General features: G+C 37.0%; 1 protein-coding gene across 1 annotated transcript in view; it reads left to right on the top strand.

The window, feature by feature from the left end:
* AP3B1 (adaptor related protein complex 3 subunit beta 1) overlaps positions 1-18,130 on the top strand; it is a 239,174-nt gene that overhangs the window by 87,288 nt on the left and 133,756 nt on the right. The window contains exons 8-11 of the mRNA XM_052646454.1: positions 9,101-9,256; positions 15,153-15,250; positions 16,687-16,741; positions 16,829-16,900. Coding sequence (XP_052502414.1) covers positions 9,101-9,256; positions 15,153-15,250; positions 16,687-16,741; positions 16,829-16,900 — 381 coding nt within the window. The remainder of the gene's footprint in view (positions 1-9,100; positions 9,257-15,152; positions 15,251-16,686; positions 16,742-16,828; positions 16,901-18,130) is intronic.

The following is an 18,130-nucleotide window of genomic DNA, read 5'->3' as shown; positions in this document are numbered from 1 at the left end:
CTTCAGTTGTGTCCGACTGTGACCCTGTGGACTGCGGCCTGCCAGTCTCCCCTGTCCTTGGGCTTCTCCAGGAGGAATTCTGAAGTGGGTTGACATGCCCTCCTCCAAGGGATCTTCCCAACCCAGGGATCAAACCCACACCTCTTAAATCTCCTGCATTGGCAGTTGGGTTCTTTACCACTAGCGCCACCTGGGAAGCCCATGAATTGAAACTGCATAATGTTAATAGCTAGATAAAAATACACTAGAAGGTATTTTTTAAACTGTTTTAAAAAGTTAAGCAATTCCATTAGAAACAAAGTATTTCTAAAATATTTTTTTCAATGCACATGAAGATATATTAGAGTTAGTTCATCTGCTTTTTTCATATATGATGTACAATTAGTACTAAGTTGATGTACTAAGTTGAGCAAATGGAAGTTTCTTTCTATAGATTTCAGGATCTTTGAAACCTTTTTTATCTATATTTACTTTTAAGCAGACTAAGCATCCTTCTGATTGTATCTTGTTTACCTTACTTGTTTAACCAAACAGCAACAGAAAATGTTTCTTGACAAGGTGAAAATAAAATGCTTTCCACCATACATTTAAAATGTTGATTAAGAATGTTTATTTTGGAGTTGTTCTAAGTTATCTAAGATACAAAGTATGAGGCATCACTTAATATCTTTGATTATCTGGGCTGTTTTCTCTGAGAGAGCATAAATCATCCTAAGTCTGATCTGTCCTGGTGGTTGCTGAAATTATGGCACTTTATGTCAAAGTTATGTAAAAAAGTGAATCTGACTTTTCTGTAAAAATAATACGAGGTTGAGAGACTTTCCTGGTGGTCCGCTGGTTTAGACACTGCGCTTCCAATGCAAGGAGCACTAATTTGATCCCTAGTCAGGAAACTAAGATGCCACGTATCTGCCAGTATGGCCAAACAAGAATTAGTTTAAAAATAATAATACAGGTGAAAGTCACTCAGTCACGTCCGACTGTTTGCGACCCCATGGACTGTACAGACCATAGAATTCTCCAGGCCAAACTACTGGAGTGAGTAGCCTTTCCCTTCTCCAGACAGGGTTGAAATCCCCACCAAAAGACTCAGTCTTATCATTAATTCCTTGAATATATTGTCCATAGTTAGGTCTCAGTTCTTGAAAATTCGTGTCTAATAGCCTCATTTTTTAACTTCTCTCTTTATTGTCTTTGTTTTTTAAAACTTACATTCACATCATTGCTTTTTTCTTATATGCATATTTAGAAATAGGTAATGTATGGCATCCGGTCCCATCACTTCATGGGAAATAGATGGGGAAACAGTGGAAACAGTGTCAGACTTTACCTTTTTGTGCTCCAAAATCACTGTAGTGACTGCAGCCATGAAATTAAAAGACGCTTACTCCCTGGAAGAAAAGTTATGACCAACCTAGATAGCATATTGAAAAGCAGACATTACTTTGCCAACAAAGGTCCGTTTAGTCAAGGCTGTGGTTTTTCCAGTGGTCATGTATGGATGAGAGAGTTGGACTGTGAAGAAAGCTGAACACCGAAGAATTGATGCTTTTGAACTGTGGTGTTGGAGAAGACTCTTGAGAGTCCCTTGGACTGCAAGGAGATCCAACCAGTCCATTCTAAAGTGGAAGGAATGATGCTAAAGCTGAAACTCCAGTACTTTGGCCACCTCATGCGAAGAGTTGACTCATTGGAAAAGACTCTGATGCTGGGAGGGATTGGGGGCAGGAGGAGAAGGGGACGACAGAGGATGAGATGGCTGGATGGCATCACCGACTCGATGGACGTGACTTTGAGTGAACTCTCGGAGATGGTGATGGACAGGGAGGCTTGGCGTGCTGCAATTCATGGGGTCGCAGAGTCAGACAAGACTGAGCGACTGAACTGAACTGAATGTGTATGTGTCAGAAGCAAATGGCTTCATAAATTTTTGCAAACTGAAGACACTGATGACGAGTACTCAGATTAAGAAACAAATTATAAGTATTCACCAGAAGCCCCTAATTCCTCACTTTCCACTTAATATCCTGCTTTCCCTCTCAAATGGAAACAATATCCTGACCCTCAGTGACACTGCTTTTTCCTCCCCCTTTTTTGCCCTCTTTCCTTACTTTCTGAAAAATTGTTGAACTAGTTTTGAAGCTTTGGATGATTAGTTTTGGTTTGTTTGTGGATTATTACTTGATCAGGGCATCAGCAATCTGAGTTCATTCATTCACTTCAATTCTAGATTGACATGATTAAAATATGAGCTTCAGTTTTATGACCTTAACTCCCTAGGATATAGACTTTCAGGACTTAAAACCAGAGATTAAGGAGAGTTAGGGATCTTGCTTTTTGGTGGATCCTGATCACCAGCTTTTGCTTCTGTAATTTTTGTGAATCTGCTAAAAGCTCTTTAGGCCTTTCAGATTTTTGTTATGTATATAACAACTCACGCTTTGGGTGGAGAAACAATTGCAGGTGTTCAACTGTTAGATTTCTAGGTTTACCACTACTTCTGGGTTTTGCCTGCATAATTCATCACTGTTCTTTTAGCTTTTCAGTGCCTTGAAACAAGTGTGTTTCATTTTTCTTTCCTAGCTCACTTTAAGGTTTATCCCAAATTGCCTGTTATTAGAAGCAGAACTCTGTGATCCTATATTACCTGTTTTTAAAAAGTAATCTTTTAAGTGTTACTTTTAATGACATTTTGTCCCTGGGGTTTGTGACTTCTTTTAAGCAACTGGAACTAGCATTGATTAAAGTTGTTTTAGTGTAATGAGTTCCCTAAACAGTACGTTTTGGTTCAGAATGAAGCACCTGTACAAAAGCCTCTTGATACACTTGTAAATCTCAAATAGGAGGCAGTTTCTTTTCTGAGGGATAATTTTAGGGCTAGGGTTTCAGGGGAAACTTTTCTTCATATTTTGCATCTGGGGATATTTGATTTAAAGTGAGGTAATAATTTCTAGAAAAAATTTTAATAAAAGCAATGTTAATTGCTACTATTTGAGTGTTTAATATTCACTGAACAGTAAGTGGTTATATACTTTCACTAAACAAATCAATCTTCATGAACACTTTCATAATATTATTTGGGCTGCCTAGGTGGCACCAATGTTAAAGAATCCTCCTGCCATTGCAGGAGACAAGAGACTGGGCTTTCATCCCTGGGTTAGGCAGATGCCCTGGATAAGGAAATGGCAACCCACTCCAGTATTCTTCCCTGGAAAATTGCATGGACACAGGAGCCTGGTGGGCTGTAGTCCCTGGTGTTGCAAATAGGTGGACACAACTAAGCGCGTACACACACGCACACACTCATGATATAGATACTGCTTTTATTTCATTTTACAAGTGAGGAAATGAAGAGAAGGAGAGGTCAAGAAATTAACAACGATCGTAGAGGCAGCCCTGATACTGAGCTGCCATGACCTGATATTACCCAGTTTGATTGTATGCATCTCTCTTCGATCCTGTTTAGGCTCGTGTCTGTTCTCATAGGTTGAAAACCTAAGAAAACAGCTAGCAGTGACAGAGATTCAGATATTAAGTTATTGCAGATTGGCACCAATCCTGTGAGGAAGCCTCATCTCTTTCATTTCATTAACCTAATCAATCCTTAAATTTTTTTTCCTTTTAGTTCAAACTTAAGAGAATTATGCTGCTGATAAAAATATATAGTTAGTAATTAGCAGCCAGATCTAAAAAGCTATGCCATACTGTTCTCATAACAATAAAACTAAGTTGAAATTTCACAGAAAGTGTAAGAGAAAGTTTCTTCTGACAGGAATATACTTTGAAATAATAGCTCATATCAATAACTATTTTAGGTATTAAGCAACATGTTCTTTGTGTTTGTTATCCAATTATCCTGTTGTTAAAACTTTGTACTATTTCAAAGAATCCCTTTCATTTTAGTAAATTACACTAATTTATCTAATGTTAAATGTTAAGAAAGAATTAGTTTATAAATCTTTAATAAAACATTTGAAGCATTAATTTATATAAGTTTTACATAATAGCTTTGTAAGATCTTTGTATGTGGGAAAGATACTAATGAAAGAAAAAAATTCCTTAATAGTCTTCTTACTGCCATAATCCTAAATTCTTATATACTACAATAAGCAATACAAATATAATTTATTAAAATAACATAGTTGGGCTTTAATAAAGTTAATAGTGAAGGAGAACTGGAATGAATGAATAAACTTTTTAAAAGGCAGCATTATGTACGTTTGAAGATTTTATTTGTTAGTGTGTTTCATACTCATGAATATGATAAATATAGCAGTTTCATCATATCAATTTCAGGTTGATTTTGAACATTTGTTTGATTAATATACACTGAAGATTGTATGTGAGTGCTTAGGCTTAAAGAATAAGTTATTTGTGTATTGGCCTTGATATAAAAGTTTATCTCAGTTGTAGTCCTTCTTTTTAAGCACTTAGACAAGTAATTTGTTTTGAATTGTGTATTTGAAGAAGATAATGTTATAATTTCTAGTTTACTTCTAAATATGGGTATTACTTTTAAAATGCCTTTTGTAAAAAAAATGCCTTTTGTTTTCAAAGAGTATAAATTTGGTGAGTTTCTTTTGTTTGGAGAATTTCTTAAAATTTTTTTATTGTCGATTTAAGAAACACTGGGGTAATATTATTCTTACTTCTAAGAAACCTAAAGGTCATGTTTTTGATGAAAAGTGTTTTCAGTGATATTTAAGTAAAGATTGTGTCTTAAAAGTACTTACAAGGAAAACAATTCATTAGGTGATGTTAAACTATAACAATTTAGGTAATTTCTTTTATTGTTATCTTATAACAATGGATAAATATACGCAAATTGCTTTTAAATGATTTGCTGATTTTTTCTCCTTAATTTTATTTAATTAAACTTTCTATTTTAAGATAATTGTAGATTCACATGCAGTTGTAAGAAATCATATAGAGAGATCTGGTGTAACCTTTATTCATTTTCCTCCAATGGTGACATCTTGCAAACCAGGGTATTAACATTGATACATTCAGGATTCAGAACGTTTCCATCACAAATATCCTTCATGTAACCATTTAATAGCTAAACTCCTTTCCTTCGTCTGCCTAACCCTGCTGCCCCTTAACCCTTGGTAACCGCTAATTTTTTCTCCATCTCTATAATTTTGTCATTTCAGGAATGCTGTGTAAATGGAATCGTACAATATTAACCTTTTAGGATTACTTTTTCTCACTCAAGTTCAGTATACTTCTCTGGACATTAATCAGAATTGTGTGTATCAGTAGTTTCTTTCTTTTTATTTCTGGGTGGTATTCCATGGCGTAGATGTTTAACCATTTGCTTAACCAGTTGTTTAACCATTCATTGAAGGACATCTGTGTTGTTTCCATTTTGGCTAATAGGGATAAAGCTGCTATGATGTACAAATCTTTGTGAGAATTAATTTCTATTTCTCCGTGATGAATGCCTAAGAGTGTAATTTCTGGGTTATATGGTAAATATAGGTTCAGTTCTGTAAGACACTGCCAACCTGCCAAAGTGACTGTAATGTTTTACATTCTCCACCAGCATACGAATGACCCATTTCCTCAATGTCCTTACTGTCATTTGGTGTTGTCAGTACTTTTACATTTAATTTTAGATGAAAGCAATTCTGATGTGTATGCCATAACAAAAGCACCTTGCAGTGGTTTTAATTTGTATTGCTTCATGTGCTTTGTTTGCCCTTTGGATATCTTCTTAGGTAATTGTCTGTATTAGTTTGCTAAGGCTATAACAAAATACCACAGACTGGTTAAATAAAAAGAAATTTATTTCTCATCGTTTTCTCACAGTTTTTCCAAGAGGCTAGAAGTCCAGGATCATGGTGTTAGCAAGTTTGGCTTCTCCCAAGCTGCCTGTCCATGGCTTACAGATGGCTGCCTTCTTACTGTGTTCTAATATGCCTTTCTCTCTTCTAGTAAGAATCCCAGTTGTATTGGATTAGAATACCATTGATAAAATCTAATTTAACCTTGAAGTCCCTACTTAAGCATATGGTCACCTTGAGGCTTCAACATATGAATTTTAGGGGAGACATATTTCAGTTATAAGGATATCTTTTGTCCTTTCTTAAACGGAATTGGCCTTTTACTGTTGTGTTTTAGGAGTGGTCTATATATTCTAGACACTAGCCCCTTGTTTCATATGTTGTTGCTGTACAGTTCTAAGTGGTGTCCGACTCCTTTGCAACCCCATGGACTGAAGCACACCAAGGTTCCCTGCCTCCACTGTCTCCCGCAGTTTGCTCAAACTCATGTCCATTGAGTCGATGATGCTATCCAACCATCTCGTCCTGTCATGCCCTTTGCCTCACGCCTTCAATCTTTCCAGCATCAGGGTCTTTTCCAGTGAGTTGGCTCTTCACGTCAAGTGGCCAAAGTATTAGAGCTTTAGCATCAGTCTGTCCAATGGATATTCAGGGTTGACTTCTTTTAGGATTGACTGGTTGGATCCTCTTGCAGTCCAAGGGACTCTCAAGAGTCTTCTCCAGCACCACAGTTCAAAAGCATCAAATCTTCAGCACTCAGCAGCACCACAGTTCAAAAGCATCAAATCTTCAGCACTCAGCTTTCTTTATCATCCAACTCTCACACCTGTACATGACTACTGGAAAAACCATAGCTTTGATTGTACAGACCTTTGTCAGCAAAGTGATGTCTCTGCTTTTTAATATGCTGTCTAGATTTGTCATAGCTTTTCTTCCAAGGAGTAAGTTTCACGTGTAGTTGCATACATTTTTTGCCAGTGAATACGTTGTTTTTTCTGCCTCTTCTTTTTTTTTTTTTAATATTATTTCATTTGTTTCTTTATTAGTGAAACTGGGCATCTTTTCATGTTTGTGGCCATTTATTATTATTATTTTGGCCACACCACGCAGCATGTGGTATCTTAGTTCCCTAACCAGGGAATCCGCTTTCCCTGCTTGGCTCTTGAAATGCTGAATGATTTTTTTGTTGAAACGTGGAAATTTTGGATATTATGAGATTGTGGATCTTATTCAAATTTTAAGTTTTAGCTGGGTTTGTTTGAGACTATTCCAGCAAAGAAAAGTGGGGTGCTGCCATCTCATTAGTGTCAGGTCACATTAAAAGTCCAGGTTCTCCCCTTACCCCCCATTGACACCTCAGGGGGCTCATTGTTACTATGGGTGAATATGGGATCTGGCTCCGCACTGTTACTCCCCTGATAGCTTTCTGGCTGGGAGGGATGGATGTGTCTCATGACTGTTCCAGATTTGTCTTCCACTGACACCTCAGAGTGGGGTGTCCTTGTTACCATGGGCTGGTGTTGCTGCAAGTCCTGGGTGGAGTATCCACTAAGCATCCTCTGCGCCCAGCGTAGGGGAGCCAGGGATAGAAGTAACCTCCGTATTGATCAGCAGACTTGGATGTCCAAGCTCCCCACACCGTGTTACCTCCTGGTGGGGATTAAAATCTCAGTTCTATCTTGGCCTTTTCTGATAGCACCCCAGTGGGAGGCTGAGGAGAAGAGTGGATGTCTAGGCTCTCCTTGTCAGTCTTTGCTTGTGGGATTAGGGGTAGGGTCATGGTTTTTTCTCTAGAGTTGACTGCACTAGAACAGTTATTTTCTTGAAAAGTTTTCTGTCTTGCTAGACTTTCTTTTTCTTGGTTCTTTGGCTACAAGGAGCAGGCTTTGGGGGGATTTGTTTAATCTATATTTAATTGATTTTCTTATTAACTCACTTCTCTTCCACCCAGTCTTTAATATACGAGGGAAAATGAAAATCCAAGGAACTCAACTGTTGTATCATTCTTTGGTTCCTGAGGTGTCCATATCCGGCCTTTCTTCTCTCTGCCTTTCTTTTCTTAAATTGTTTTATATATAATGTCTTAGGTTTCTAGTTGTTCTTAGTAAGAGGAATAGGAATAAGTATATCTATTCCATCTTCCCAGAAGTGGAAAATACGTTCCAGGTACATGGTAACAGAAATCACCTCTAAATAGTGACTGCACTGTGTGTGCTAAGTTGCTTCAGCCATGTCTGACTCTGTGCGACCCCATGGACTGTAGCCCGCCAGGCTCCTCTGTCTGTGGAATTCTCCAGGCAAGAATACTGGAGTGAGCTGCCACGCCCTCCTCCCCCGACCTAGGGACCAACCCCGTGTCTCTTACATCTCCTGCATTGGCAGGGGGGCTCTTTACCACTAGCACCACGTGGGAAGCCCTCGTAATTGCACTGGCTCCACTTGAATATGTTCTTTGTGTGCTTTTTGTTGTTGTTTATTTTTAGGACTCCTTACCTGTAGGCTGGGGTTCCCAGGTGACTCTGGTAAAGAATCCTGCCAATGCAGGAGACACGGGTTCGATCCCTAGGTCGGGAAGGCCCCCTGAAGGAGGAAATGACAGCCTGCTCCAGTCATCTTGCTTGGAAAATCGCATGGACAGAGGAGCCTGACAGGCTACAGTCCGGGGGGTCTCAAACAGTTGGAACAACTGCACGCACGGACCCATGCACCTATAGGCTACATTTACTGACAGATAATAAAGAATTCATATAAATAAAAAGTGTAAGACAAAAGCATATAATCAAGTCTCAGGGATATGCATAAATCTCAAACTTAGTCTTTCTTGACAACACAGGGGCCTTTTTAATTACCAATTTTTAACCTGTCAAACTTTATTAACGATTTCTTTTATGTGTGTTGCAGTTCAAACAATTTTCTTCTTTCCTCTGACCCTTTGATCCAGTTACAGAGAGACTGATAATTTATGGAAACAGTTTTCAGCTTTGGGTAGTATCATATCATAGGCTTTGTTAGAATTTAATGGTCAGCTTTTCCCTTTGGACGACTGTGGGTATTTCTATGCTAATTTAATGTGAGGTTTGCTATATAATATAAAAATATTATCTATTGCACTAAAGGACAGTTACTGTGCCATAAAATACAAGAAAAAGTTAAGGCCTTTCTTCCATATAAGTAGCATAGTTTCAAATTGCCTCCACAGTAGTATTCGTAAAATATTATCATTATTGTAGATGTTTTTTAAAAAGTTTTCTTTGTGTAGTATCTGGGTGGTTCCAGGTCTGAACTAAGCTTGGAATTGGATTTCTTTCCTGTAGGGTGATGGCCTAGAGGACAATGAGAAGGATTTCTATGATTCTGATGAGGAGCAGAAGGAAAAGGCTGACAAAAGGAAGAGGCCATATACTATGGATCCAGACCATAGACTTTTAATTCGGAATACAAAGCCTTTGCTTCAGAGCAGGAATGCAGCGGTATGTAAAAACCATTACAAGAAATAATTCACAGCTTTTTGAAAACAGTGCTTAAAAGTATGTAAGTTCAGCAAGTAATTCTGAGTGTACTAATGGAGCATTTATTTATTTGTTTGTATACTAAAAATCAGGTTTTTATAGGTTACTTGGTTTGGTACCTGTATGCTTACTGTTCTTCATTTTCCTTTTGATTTTGTAATTGGATTCCTGGGATACGAGCCTAAGATGTTTTGCAGTTGATTGGAAGACTGTATGTATTTCTCTGTTATGAAATTATTGTTGTGAGCACTTAATAAGGTTGTTGTTTAGTCACTAAGTCATGTCCAACCCTGTGACCTCGTGGACTGCAGCATGCCAGGCTTCCTTGTCCTTCACTATTTCCTGGAGTTTGCTCAAATTCATGTCTGTTGAGTCAGTGATTCTATCTAACCATCTCATCCTCTGCTCATTATATTTGTATTTATCTAATAAGAGTTTTGAAAAGACTAACATATAGTTAGAAACACCTAGCATGATGCCTCATACATGCATAGTAAATTTTACTGGTAGGAATAATTAAAAATCATCTTTACTGAGGTCCTAAGTTTTTGTTTTGCTTTATATCTTTATTTTAAATAACTCTTTATATTTTAAAATATTTTAAAAGAATACAGTTGAAAATTAGAAAATACAAACTAGAAAAACTAATATAAACATTATATTTCCATCACGTATCAGTTATAATATCTTAATGCAGTTTTCCCCAGATCCTTCTTTTCTGTATAAGTGTTCATCTGTCATATGTGTGTATGTCTGTACATAATATATTTTAAACCAAGATAAAAGTCATAGTACACATAATATTTTGTAGCATATTTTTTCTAGTTAGTTCCCTATTTCTACTTCAGTAAAATTTCATCTCATGAAATACCAGTTTACCCTAAATTCTTCTATAACTGGTTCACCTATACTAGTTATACTGCATTATATTTGGTTGTTTTATCTTCTGAACTCTCAAGTCGTGCAGAATGTTCTCTGGGTTTGTCTGGTTACTTTCTTTACTGTACCGTTGTTTCCTCTTAACTGGAAGTTATATAAGTTTTGATGAATTCAAGTTAAATGTTTTCTTAAACTTATTTTAGTTAAAAACAAATTCTTAACGAATCATTCTGTGCAACTAGTTAAAACTGAAAATGAGAGTTTCCCTTGAACTGCTTTGTTTTCTGATGCGGGAGAGTTTGGTCCTTAGAGCTTTGAATGTGTATCTTAGGAATTAGCAGAAGTTTTTATCCTATACTTTGTATTTAGTTTCTAAATCATGATTAGGTAACTATGCACAATAATAACACATATGTTATTTTATTAATATTGTAAAATATGCTTATATTTTAGTGTGTCCTCACTTGACTTGCTGTTACTTAAATAGCTGTAACTTGCCAACTAAAATTATAATTTATTCATTTTTAATTTAACTTTGTCTTGGAAATTGGCTTATAGTCCAAATACTTACTGATCAAGAATGTTTTTGAATAGTGAAACAAATAGAGGTAGTTTGTACTCTACCAGTATTCTTTGGTTCCCTGCTTATTTGATTATATACCAACTAGAGGTAGTTTGCTGCTGCTGCTGCTAAGTTGTTTCAGTCGTGTCCGACCCTGTGTGACCCATAGATGGCAGCCCACCAGGCTCCCCCATCCCTGGGATTCTCCAGGCAGGAACACTGGAGTGTGTTGCCATTTCCTTTTCCAATGCGTGAAAGTGAAAAGTGAAAGGGAAGTCGCTCAGTCATGTCCAACTCTTCGCGACCCCATGGACCGCAGCCTACCAGGCTCCTCTGTCCATGAGGTTTTCCAGGCAAGAGTACTGGAGTGGGGTGCCATCACCTTCTCAGGCAATGGCAACCCACTCCAGTACTCTTGCCTGGAAAATCCCATGGGCGGGGCAGCCTGGTGGGCTGCCGTCTATGGGGTTGCACAGAGTTGGACACGATTGAAGCGACTTAGCAGCAGCAGCAGCAGAGGTAGTATATGTTTTGTTCCAATATGTTTTGGTTTCCTGCTAATTTGGTTCAACTGGATTTAGAAAACGCAAAGGAATCAGAGATCAAATTGTCAAAATTCATTCTATCATAGAAAAAGCAAGAGAATTCCAAAAACACATCTGCTTTGTTGACTACACTAAAGCCTTTGACTGTGTGGATCATGACAAACTGTAGAAAATTCTTAAAGAGATGGAAATACCAGACTACCTTACCTACTTCCTAAGAAACCTGTATGCAGGTCAAGAAGCAACAGTTAGAATCGGACATGGAGCAAAGGACTGGTTCCAGATTGGGAAAGGAGTATCTCAAGACTGTATATTGTCACCCTGCTTACTAACTTATATGCAGAGTACATCATTTGAAATACTGGACTGGATGACTCACAAGGTGTAATCAAGATTGCTGAGAGAAGTATCAATAATCTCAGATATGCAGATGATACCATTTTAATGGCAGAAAGTGAAGAGGAACTAAAGAGCCTCTTGATGAAAGTGAAAGAGGAGGGTGAAAAAGCTGTCTTGAAGCTCAACATTCAAAAGACTAAGATCATGGAGTCTGGTCTCATCATTTCATGGCAAATAGATGGGGAAAAAGTGAAAATAGTGACAGATTTTATTTTCTCAGGCACCAAAATCACTGCAGATAGTGACTGCAGCCATGAAATGAAAAGGCGCTTGCTCCATGGAAGAAAAGGCAATGACAAATCTAGACAGCAGAGACACCACTTTGCCAACAAAGGTCTATCTAGTCAGTTCAGTTCAGTTCAGTTCAGTCGCTCAGTCGTGTCCGACTCTGCGACCCCATGAATCGCAGCACGCCAGGCCTCCCTGTCCATCACCAATTCCCAGAGTTCACTCAGACTCACGTCCATCGAGTCCGTGATGCCATTCAGCCATCTCGTCCTCTGTCGTCCCCTTCTCCTCCTGCCCCCAATCCCTCCCAGCATCAGAGTCTTTCCCAATGAGTCAACTCTTCGCGTCAGGTGGCCAAAGTACTGGAATTTCATCTTTAGCATCATTCCTTCCAAAGAAATCCCAGGGCTGATCTCCTTCAGAATGGATTGGTTGGATCTCCTTGCAGTCCAAGGGACTCTCAAGAGTCTTCTCCAACACCACAGTTCAAAAGCATCAATTCTTCGGCACTCATTCTTCTTCACAGTCCAACTCTCACATCCATACAGGACCACTGGAAAAACCATAGCCTTGACTAGACGGACCTTAGTCAGCAAAATAATGTCTCTGCTTTTCAATATGCTATCTAGGTTGGTCATAACTTTTCTTCCAAGGAGTAAGCGTCTTTTAATTTCATGGCTACAGTCACCATCTGCAGTGATTTTGGTCTAGTCAAAGCTATGGTTTTTCCAGTAGACATATACTGATGTGAGAGTTGGACCATAAGTAAAGAAGGCTGAGTGCTGAATAATCGATGGTTTTGAACTGTGGTGTTAGAAGACTCTTGAGAGTCCCTTGGACTACAAGGAGATTCACCCAGTCGATCCTAAAAGAAATCAACCCTGAATATTCATTGGAAGGACTGATGCTGAAGCTGATGCTCCAATACTTTGACCACTTGATGTGAAGAGCCAACTCACTGGAAAAGATCCTGATGCTGGGAAAGAGTGAGGGCAAGAGGAGAAGGGCGCAGCAGAGGTTAAATAGCATTACTGACTCAATGGACATGCGTTTGAGCAAATCCTGGGAGATGGTGAAGGATAGGGAAGCCTGGCGTGCTGCACATGGAGTTGCAAAGAGTCAGACATGCCTTAGTGACTGAGCAACAATAAATGTGTGTGAAGGTTGGCTTTGGAAGGATTGTGAATAGAATTTTTTTTTTTTTTTTTTAGCTTGCTTTGCTTACAAGAGAGACTTTGAGAATTTGTTTCGGGAAACTTTGTTAGTCCTGTGTAGATGGAATTGGAGATAACCGATACTGGAGGCAGTGTTGGGAAGCTGTTATGACAGTCTGGATAAGGTGATAGTATATGAATGGTTAGGAATAGAAAAGTTTTTACAGAATATACTTTCTTATAAACATATATAATGTAAGTGTTGAAGGCCTGTGAGGTTGTGTTTTCAGTTGTTTTGGAGTTATGGGAGCTTCCCTCATGGCTTTTACAGATTAGACTATAAAATTCAAATTTGGGATATTGAAGAGAGATTAAGACACTTAGATTTGTAAATATTGGGGAAAAAGAAGATCCTTTCGCCCCTTTGGGTTTGAGAGTGCCGTAATTAATGTATCAGAACAAATGACATACTAAGTAGAATCTAGAATCTTAAAATCATTAGCACACATAGAAAGTACAGTTTATTAAGCTTCAGCTTTCTTTTCTACATATAATACTTGTTAGCCATCTGTGTGCTTTAATATTTTTTAAAAATGACTGTCACCTATTTGTAGATTGTCAGTAATTAATTTTTTCTTACTAAAATTTTAAATTCAGCAGAGGCTGTGCTATAATTCAAGTGTATTTGTAGATCACAAGTGAAGAAATTAGATATTCTTAAACTTCTCAATTTCCCAAGTCATGTCTGAAAGCTGGACGTCAGTCTTGTTACAAAAAAGAGAAGTACACAGAAGTGCCATAGAGCAGTAAGTTGAGGAACCTATAACTCTAGTTTTAAAAAATGTTTCTAGTTCTAGGAGAAACTGTTTTTGCTTTAAGCACCCTCAAGTACTGTAAACTCTTCAGGCATACATAGAAGTCCTGCTATATATGTTACCTACAGCCAAAGCAAAAATAATGCAATATTAATACATCTTCATAACCAAAGACAAGATGATTAATTTCTGTAGCTCTCTCTTGGCAGTTGTCGCATGCTGAACTGAATACTTTCACTAAGTGGAAAGTCTGGAGTTTTGATCTCTGGATCTAAGTGTAGAGGCACGTGGGGAAACATAGTCTTGTTATATTTTATGACAGGGAAAATCTGACTACCCCCGTAATAGCTTTGAGCCAAGCACTATTTTTAAGGTTCTACATTTGAAAAACAGGATTTCAAATGCTGCTTTTTTAGAGGAGTTGTTTAGAGTTCCCTTAATTATAACTTAAATATGCTGTATTTGGGGGTTCTTTAAAAATTTTAACCTCCTTACTACTGTTACCGTTAAGTGTCTGGTTTCATTCCTGTCTCAGGGTAGCACCAGCAGCGGCAACACTAGGAGGACTGTGGGCTTTGGAGGGTGTGTCCAGCTTTGCCATGTACTACTGGCGAGTCAGTCCTTGGGTGATTCACTGAACATTCTTTTGTTTTTTCTGAGGGTGTACAGGACTGCTTTCCTAGAGCTGCCGTATCAGTTTACCAAAAACTGTGTAGATTAAAGAAATAAAAATTTCTTCAATTTTTTATTAAAGAAAAATGTTAATTTAAAAGTAAATAGAAATTTACTCTTTCACATTTCAGGAGACCCAAAGTCTAAGTCAAGATGTCGACAGGGTGGGTTCCTGCTGGAAGCTCTTAGGGAGAAATTAGCTTCTGGTGATCGCCAGCAGTTTTCGACATTCCGTGACTTAAGGCCACACTACGGTTTCTGCCTCCGTGTTCATACTGCCTTCTTCTCTGTGTCCTTTTCTGTCTCTGATAAGGACACTCACATTGGATTTAGGGCCCGCTCTATAATCAAGTATGATCTCATCTTGATCATTACCTTAATAACATCTGCAAAGACTGTATTTCCAAATAAGGTCACATTCTGAGGGTAGGCATGCATTCTTAGGGGGACCCTGTTCAACCTGCCACACAGAGGTAACAACATACTCATCTTAGTTCATGGGGATTTTGTAGGCGTTAAAGCAAATCCTATATAAGAACATACTTCGAAACTGTAGTGTGGAACTGCCCGTAGTTCTTACTGTTTTCATGTTTTATCTTTTAGGTGGTTATGGCAGTTGCTCAACTGTATTGGCATATAGCACCAAAATCAGAAGCTGGCATTATTTCCAAATCACTAGTGCGTTTGCTTCGTAGCAATAGGTATGACATGATTTTATATGTGTGTTTTCTTTTGTATTGTGTTACTTTACTAGTAATGTTTGAACAAATCAAATGTGTCTGTTAGGCATTTAACACATGGTTCTGACTGTATTTTATCAGTTGAGATTTCATACTTAAGGGGATTATTATAGAAGCCTTTAGATTATTGATTTCAAAGTTAATGTTAAATATTAAAGGTTTGTTTTTTTTTTTAACCTTAAGCCAAAGAAATTGGAAGTATTTTTTTGTAATATAGTATATGCTATTACAGTAGCCTAGTATTTTGGTATTTCTAGGAATGACAATAAGAATTTTGGGGATTTACATTAAATCTGGAGTCACTGAAAAACTACATTAAATGTATTATTGTATTGACTAGTATAATTATATAAGACAGAACTGCTTTTTGTAAAGTTGCAATATTTAATTACAGTAGTTCTATTTAAGAAGAGAGCTATAGTCTTAATATTACTTGTTTTAAAGAAATGTATAAGCTTGTTATTTCCTGGAGATAGGCCAGTAGGTAGCAGTGTGCTTTTCAGTTTTACCTCTCTGTAATTCAGCACTTCAAGTCAGCAGTTCAGGAAACCTTGAGTTCCTATCACATGCACTTCCTAAGTTTAAGATCAGATGTTTGTCATTTGTTTTGTTTTCTGTATTTAAGAAAACTGTTGTTTCAAGCTATTTAGCTTACCCTGAATATTTTTCAGTAGTTATTTTAAATTAAATTTTTTTCCTTTGAGTACTTCTGTTAATGAGTTGAGAGAAGAAAGATAAATATTTACTTTTGTTCTTAGCTCAGAATCAGTGCCGCAGCTTTCACCTTAGGTTGGCTTTGGCCCTTCGTTAGTAAGACGCTGTTTCCTCTGCGTTCCTCTGTCTGTTCGCATGGGCATTCTTTCCCTTTTATCGGTTCATTAAGTTTTGTTGCCCATAGCTGGTTCGAATAAGATCTGGAATGCATCTTTCACATGAAGCGTTATACCAGATTCAGTTGTACATTCATTTCTTAGATATTTGGACCTAAAATAACATGGCTTTTTTTCTTTTAAAACCTGTCCTTCACTTTGGACAGAATTGAGTCACATGATGAGCCCTCCAGTCAAGAGTTTGTATTAACACTGTGCTTGTGTTTGTTCCGTTCACCCTAGAACACCTTCTTTGCATATGTTCAGAGCACGTACAGCATTGGCTCTGCCTGTTGTAACTCTTCCATTTGATGAATCAAGTCTAATGTTGTATAGCTTATAGGGAAAGTGTCTTTTTAAAAGAAGGCATAAATATCTTAAGATTTGCTAGAAATCTTTCAGTATTATATTTAAGAGTATCTTTCAATATGAAGCTTACTGCTGATTCTTTTTCTTTAATATAGTGTTTACTTTAGGATATATTTTGTTGGAAAATATACCTAGTCAAAATTCTACTTTAATTTCTAGGGAAGTGCAATATATTGTCCTACAGAATATAGCGACTATGTCAATTCAAAGAAAGGTATGTATGTTGTGAACACAAAATTTAAGAGAGACATGAATGTACTAGTATCATAAATGTATTTATATATTTATTTTTGTAATCTAGGGTATGTTTGAACCTTATCTGAAGAGTTTTTACGTTAGGTCAACTGATCCAACTATGATCAAGATACTGAAGGTATGCATGCCCTTATTTTTCAGACACTTTAATGCATAATTACTTTGACACTATTGCTGTAACTTTTAGTTTAGCATTTTTAAAATGGAGACCTATTTTTTTTTTTTAATAGATGCATTGGGGGATTTTCTTTATGCTTTTAAAACTACGTTATTGTATACTAATTACTGTGCTACATTTTAATAAGACAAAGTTAAGACATGCTGCCTATACCTTGAGTAACTCACAGTAAGTGAAAGAGACAGACGTGTAAATGGATAATTTTAGCCTTATGTTTTAAGTGATTAATAGATGTGAACTGAGTGTTGTGGAAAAAGAGAAAGATGCAGCTAATTTTCTGGTATGTTTAGAAAGGACTGGTGGAAAAGATAACATTAGAGTGGATCTAAAAAGAATGACATGATTTTGTCATTTTTTTTGTTGTTGGTAGGTAAGTTGATAGCAAGGTTGTAGGGTTCAGTGTAGGAAAAAAGGTACATTTTATGCAAATACAAGAGATTATGGAAGAGTTGTATTCAGGGAATAACTACAGTATAGAGTATAGTTATGAATATAAAGTTATAATGATGAAAACAATGTGATACTTGGAATATGTGATAATAACATATGAAGCATGGAAACAAATCTATGCATATCAAATGTATCATACATGAGGGGAGACATTATAAACCAGTGAGAGCTATTCAATAGTAGACTATTCAACAAATATTAGAATGATTGGTTAATCACATGGAAGCTTAAGTTTAATTTAAAAAAAATCTAAGACATGCCCAAATTATATAATTAATTTACAGAATAATTGGTTTGCAGTTATGAAAAGCATCCAGGTCCTGAAGGTCAAAAGAAAGGTTGAGAAATTTTTATACTGAAAGAAACTAAACAACTAAATATTGATATGGAACTCATACACTATTTTTTTAATACATTATTGAGATAATTAGTGAAACTTAAATGTAAGTGATTATTGTATAGATTTGATGTATCAGTGTTAATTTCCTGGTTTTCTTGGTTGTATTGTGGCCTGTAGGACAATGTCCTTGTTTGCAGAAAATACGTACAAGATGTGTTTGGGGATGATGTGGTATCATTTTGGCAACTCTAAAAGCAAATGGCTTAGATAAAAACTGCTTTCCACCTTTTCTCTATGTTAAGAATATGACTTTTTAAAATAGTACAGCAAAGTAAGATGTTCTCATCAAAATAAAATGAAAAGTCAGTTCATAATCTACG

This window comes from Budorcas taxicolor, chromosome 10 (assembly GCF_023091745.1).
Source record: "Budorcas taxicolor isolate Tak-1 chromosome 10, Takin1.1, whole genome shotgun sequence".
Taxonomy (NCBI): Eukaryota; Metazoa; Chordata; class Mammalia; order Artiodactyla; family Bovidae; genus Budorcas; species Budorcas taxicolor.
The sequence above is the reverse complement of the archived record's forward strand: the minus strand, read 5'-3'. Positions and strand labels throughout refer to the sequence as shown.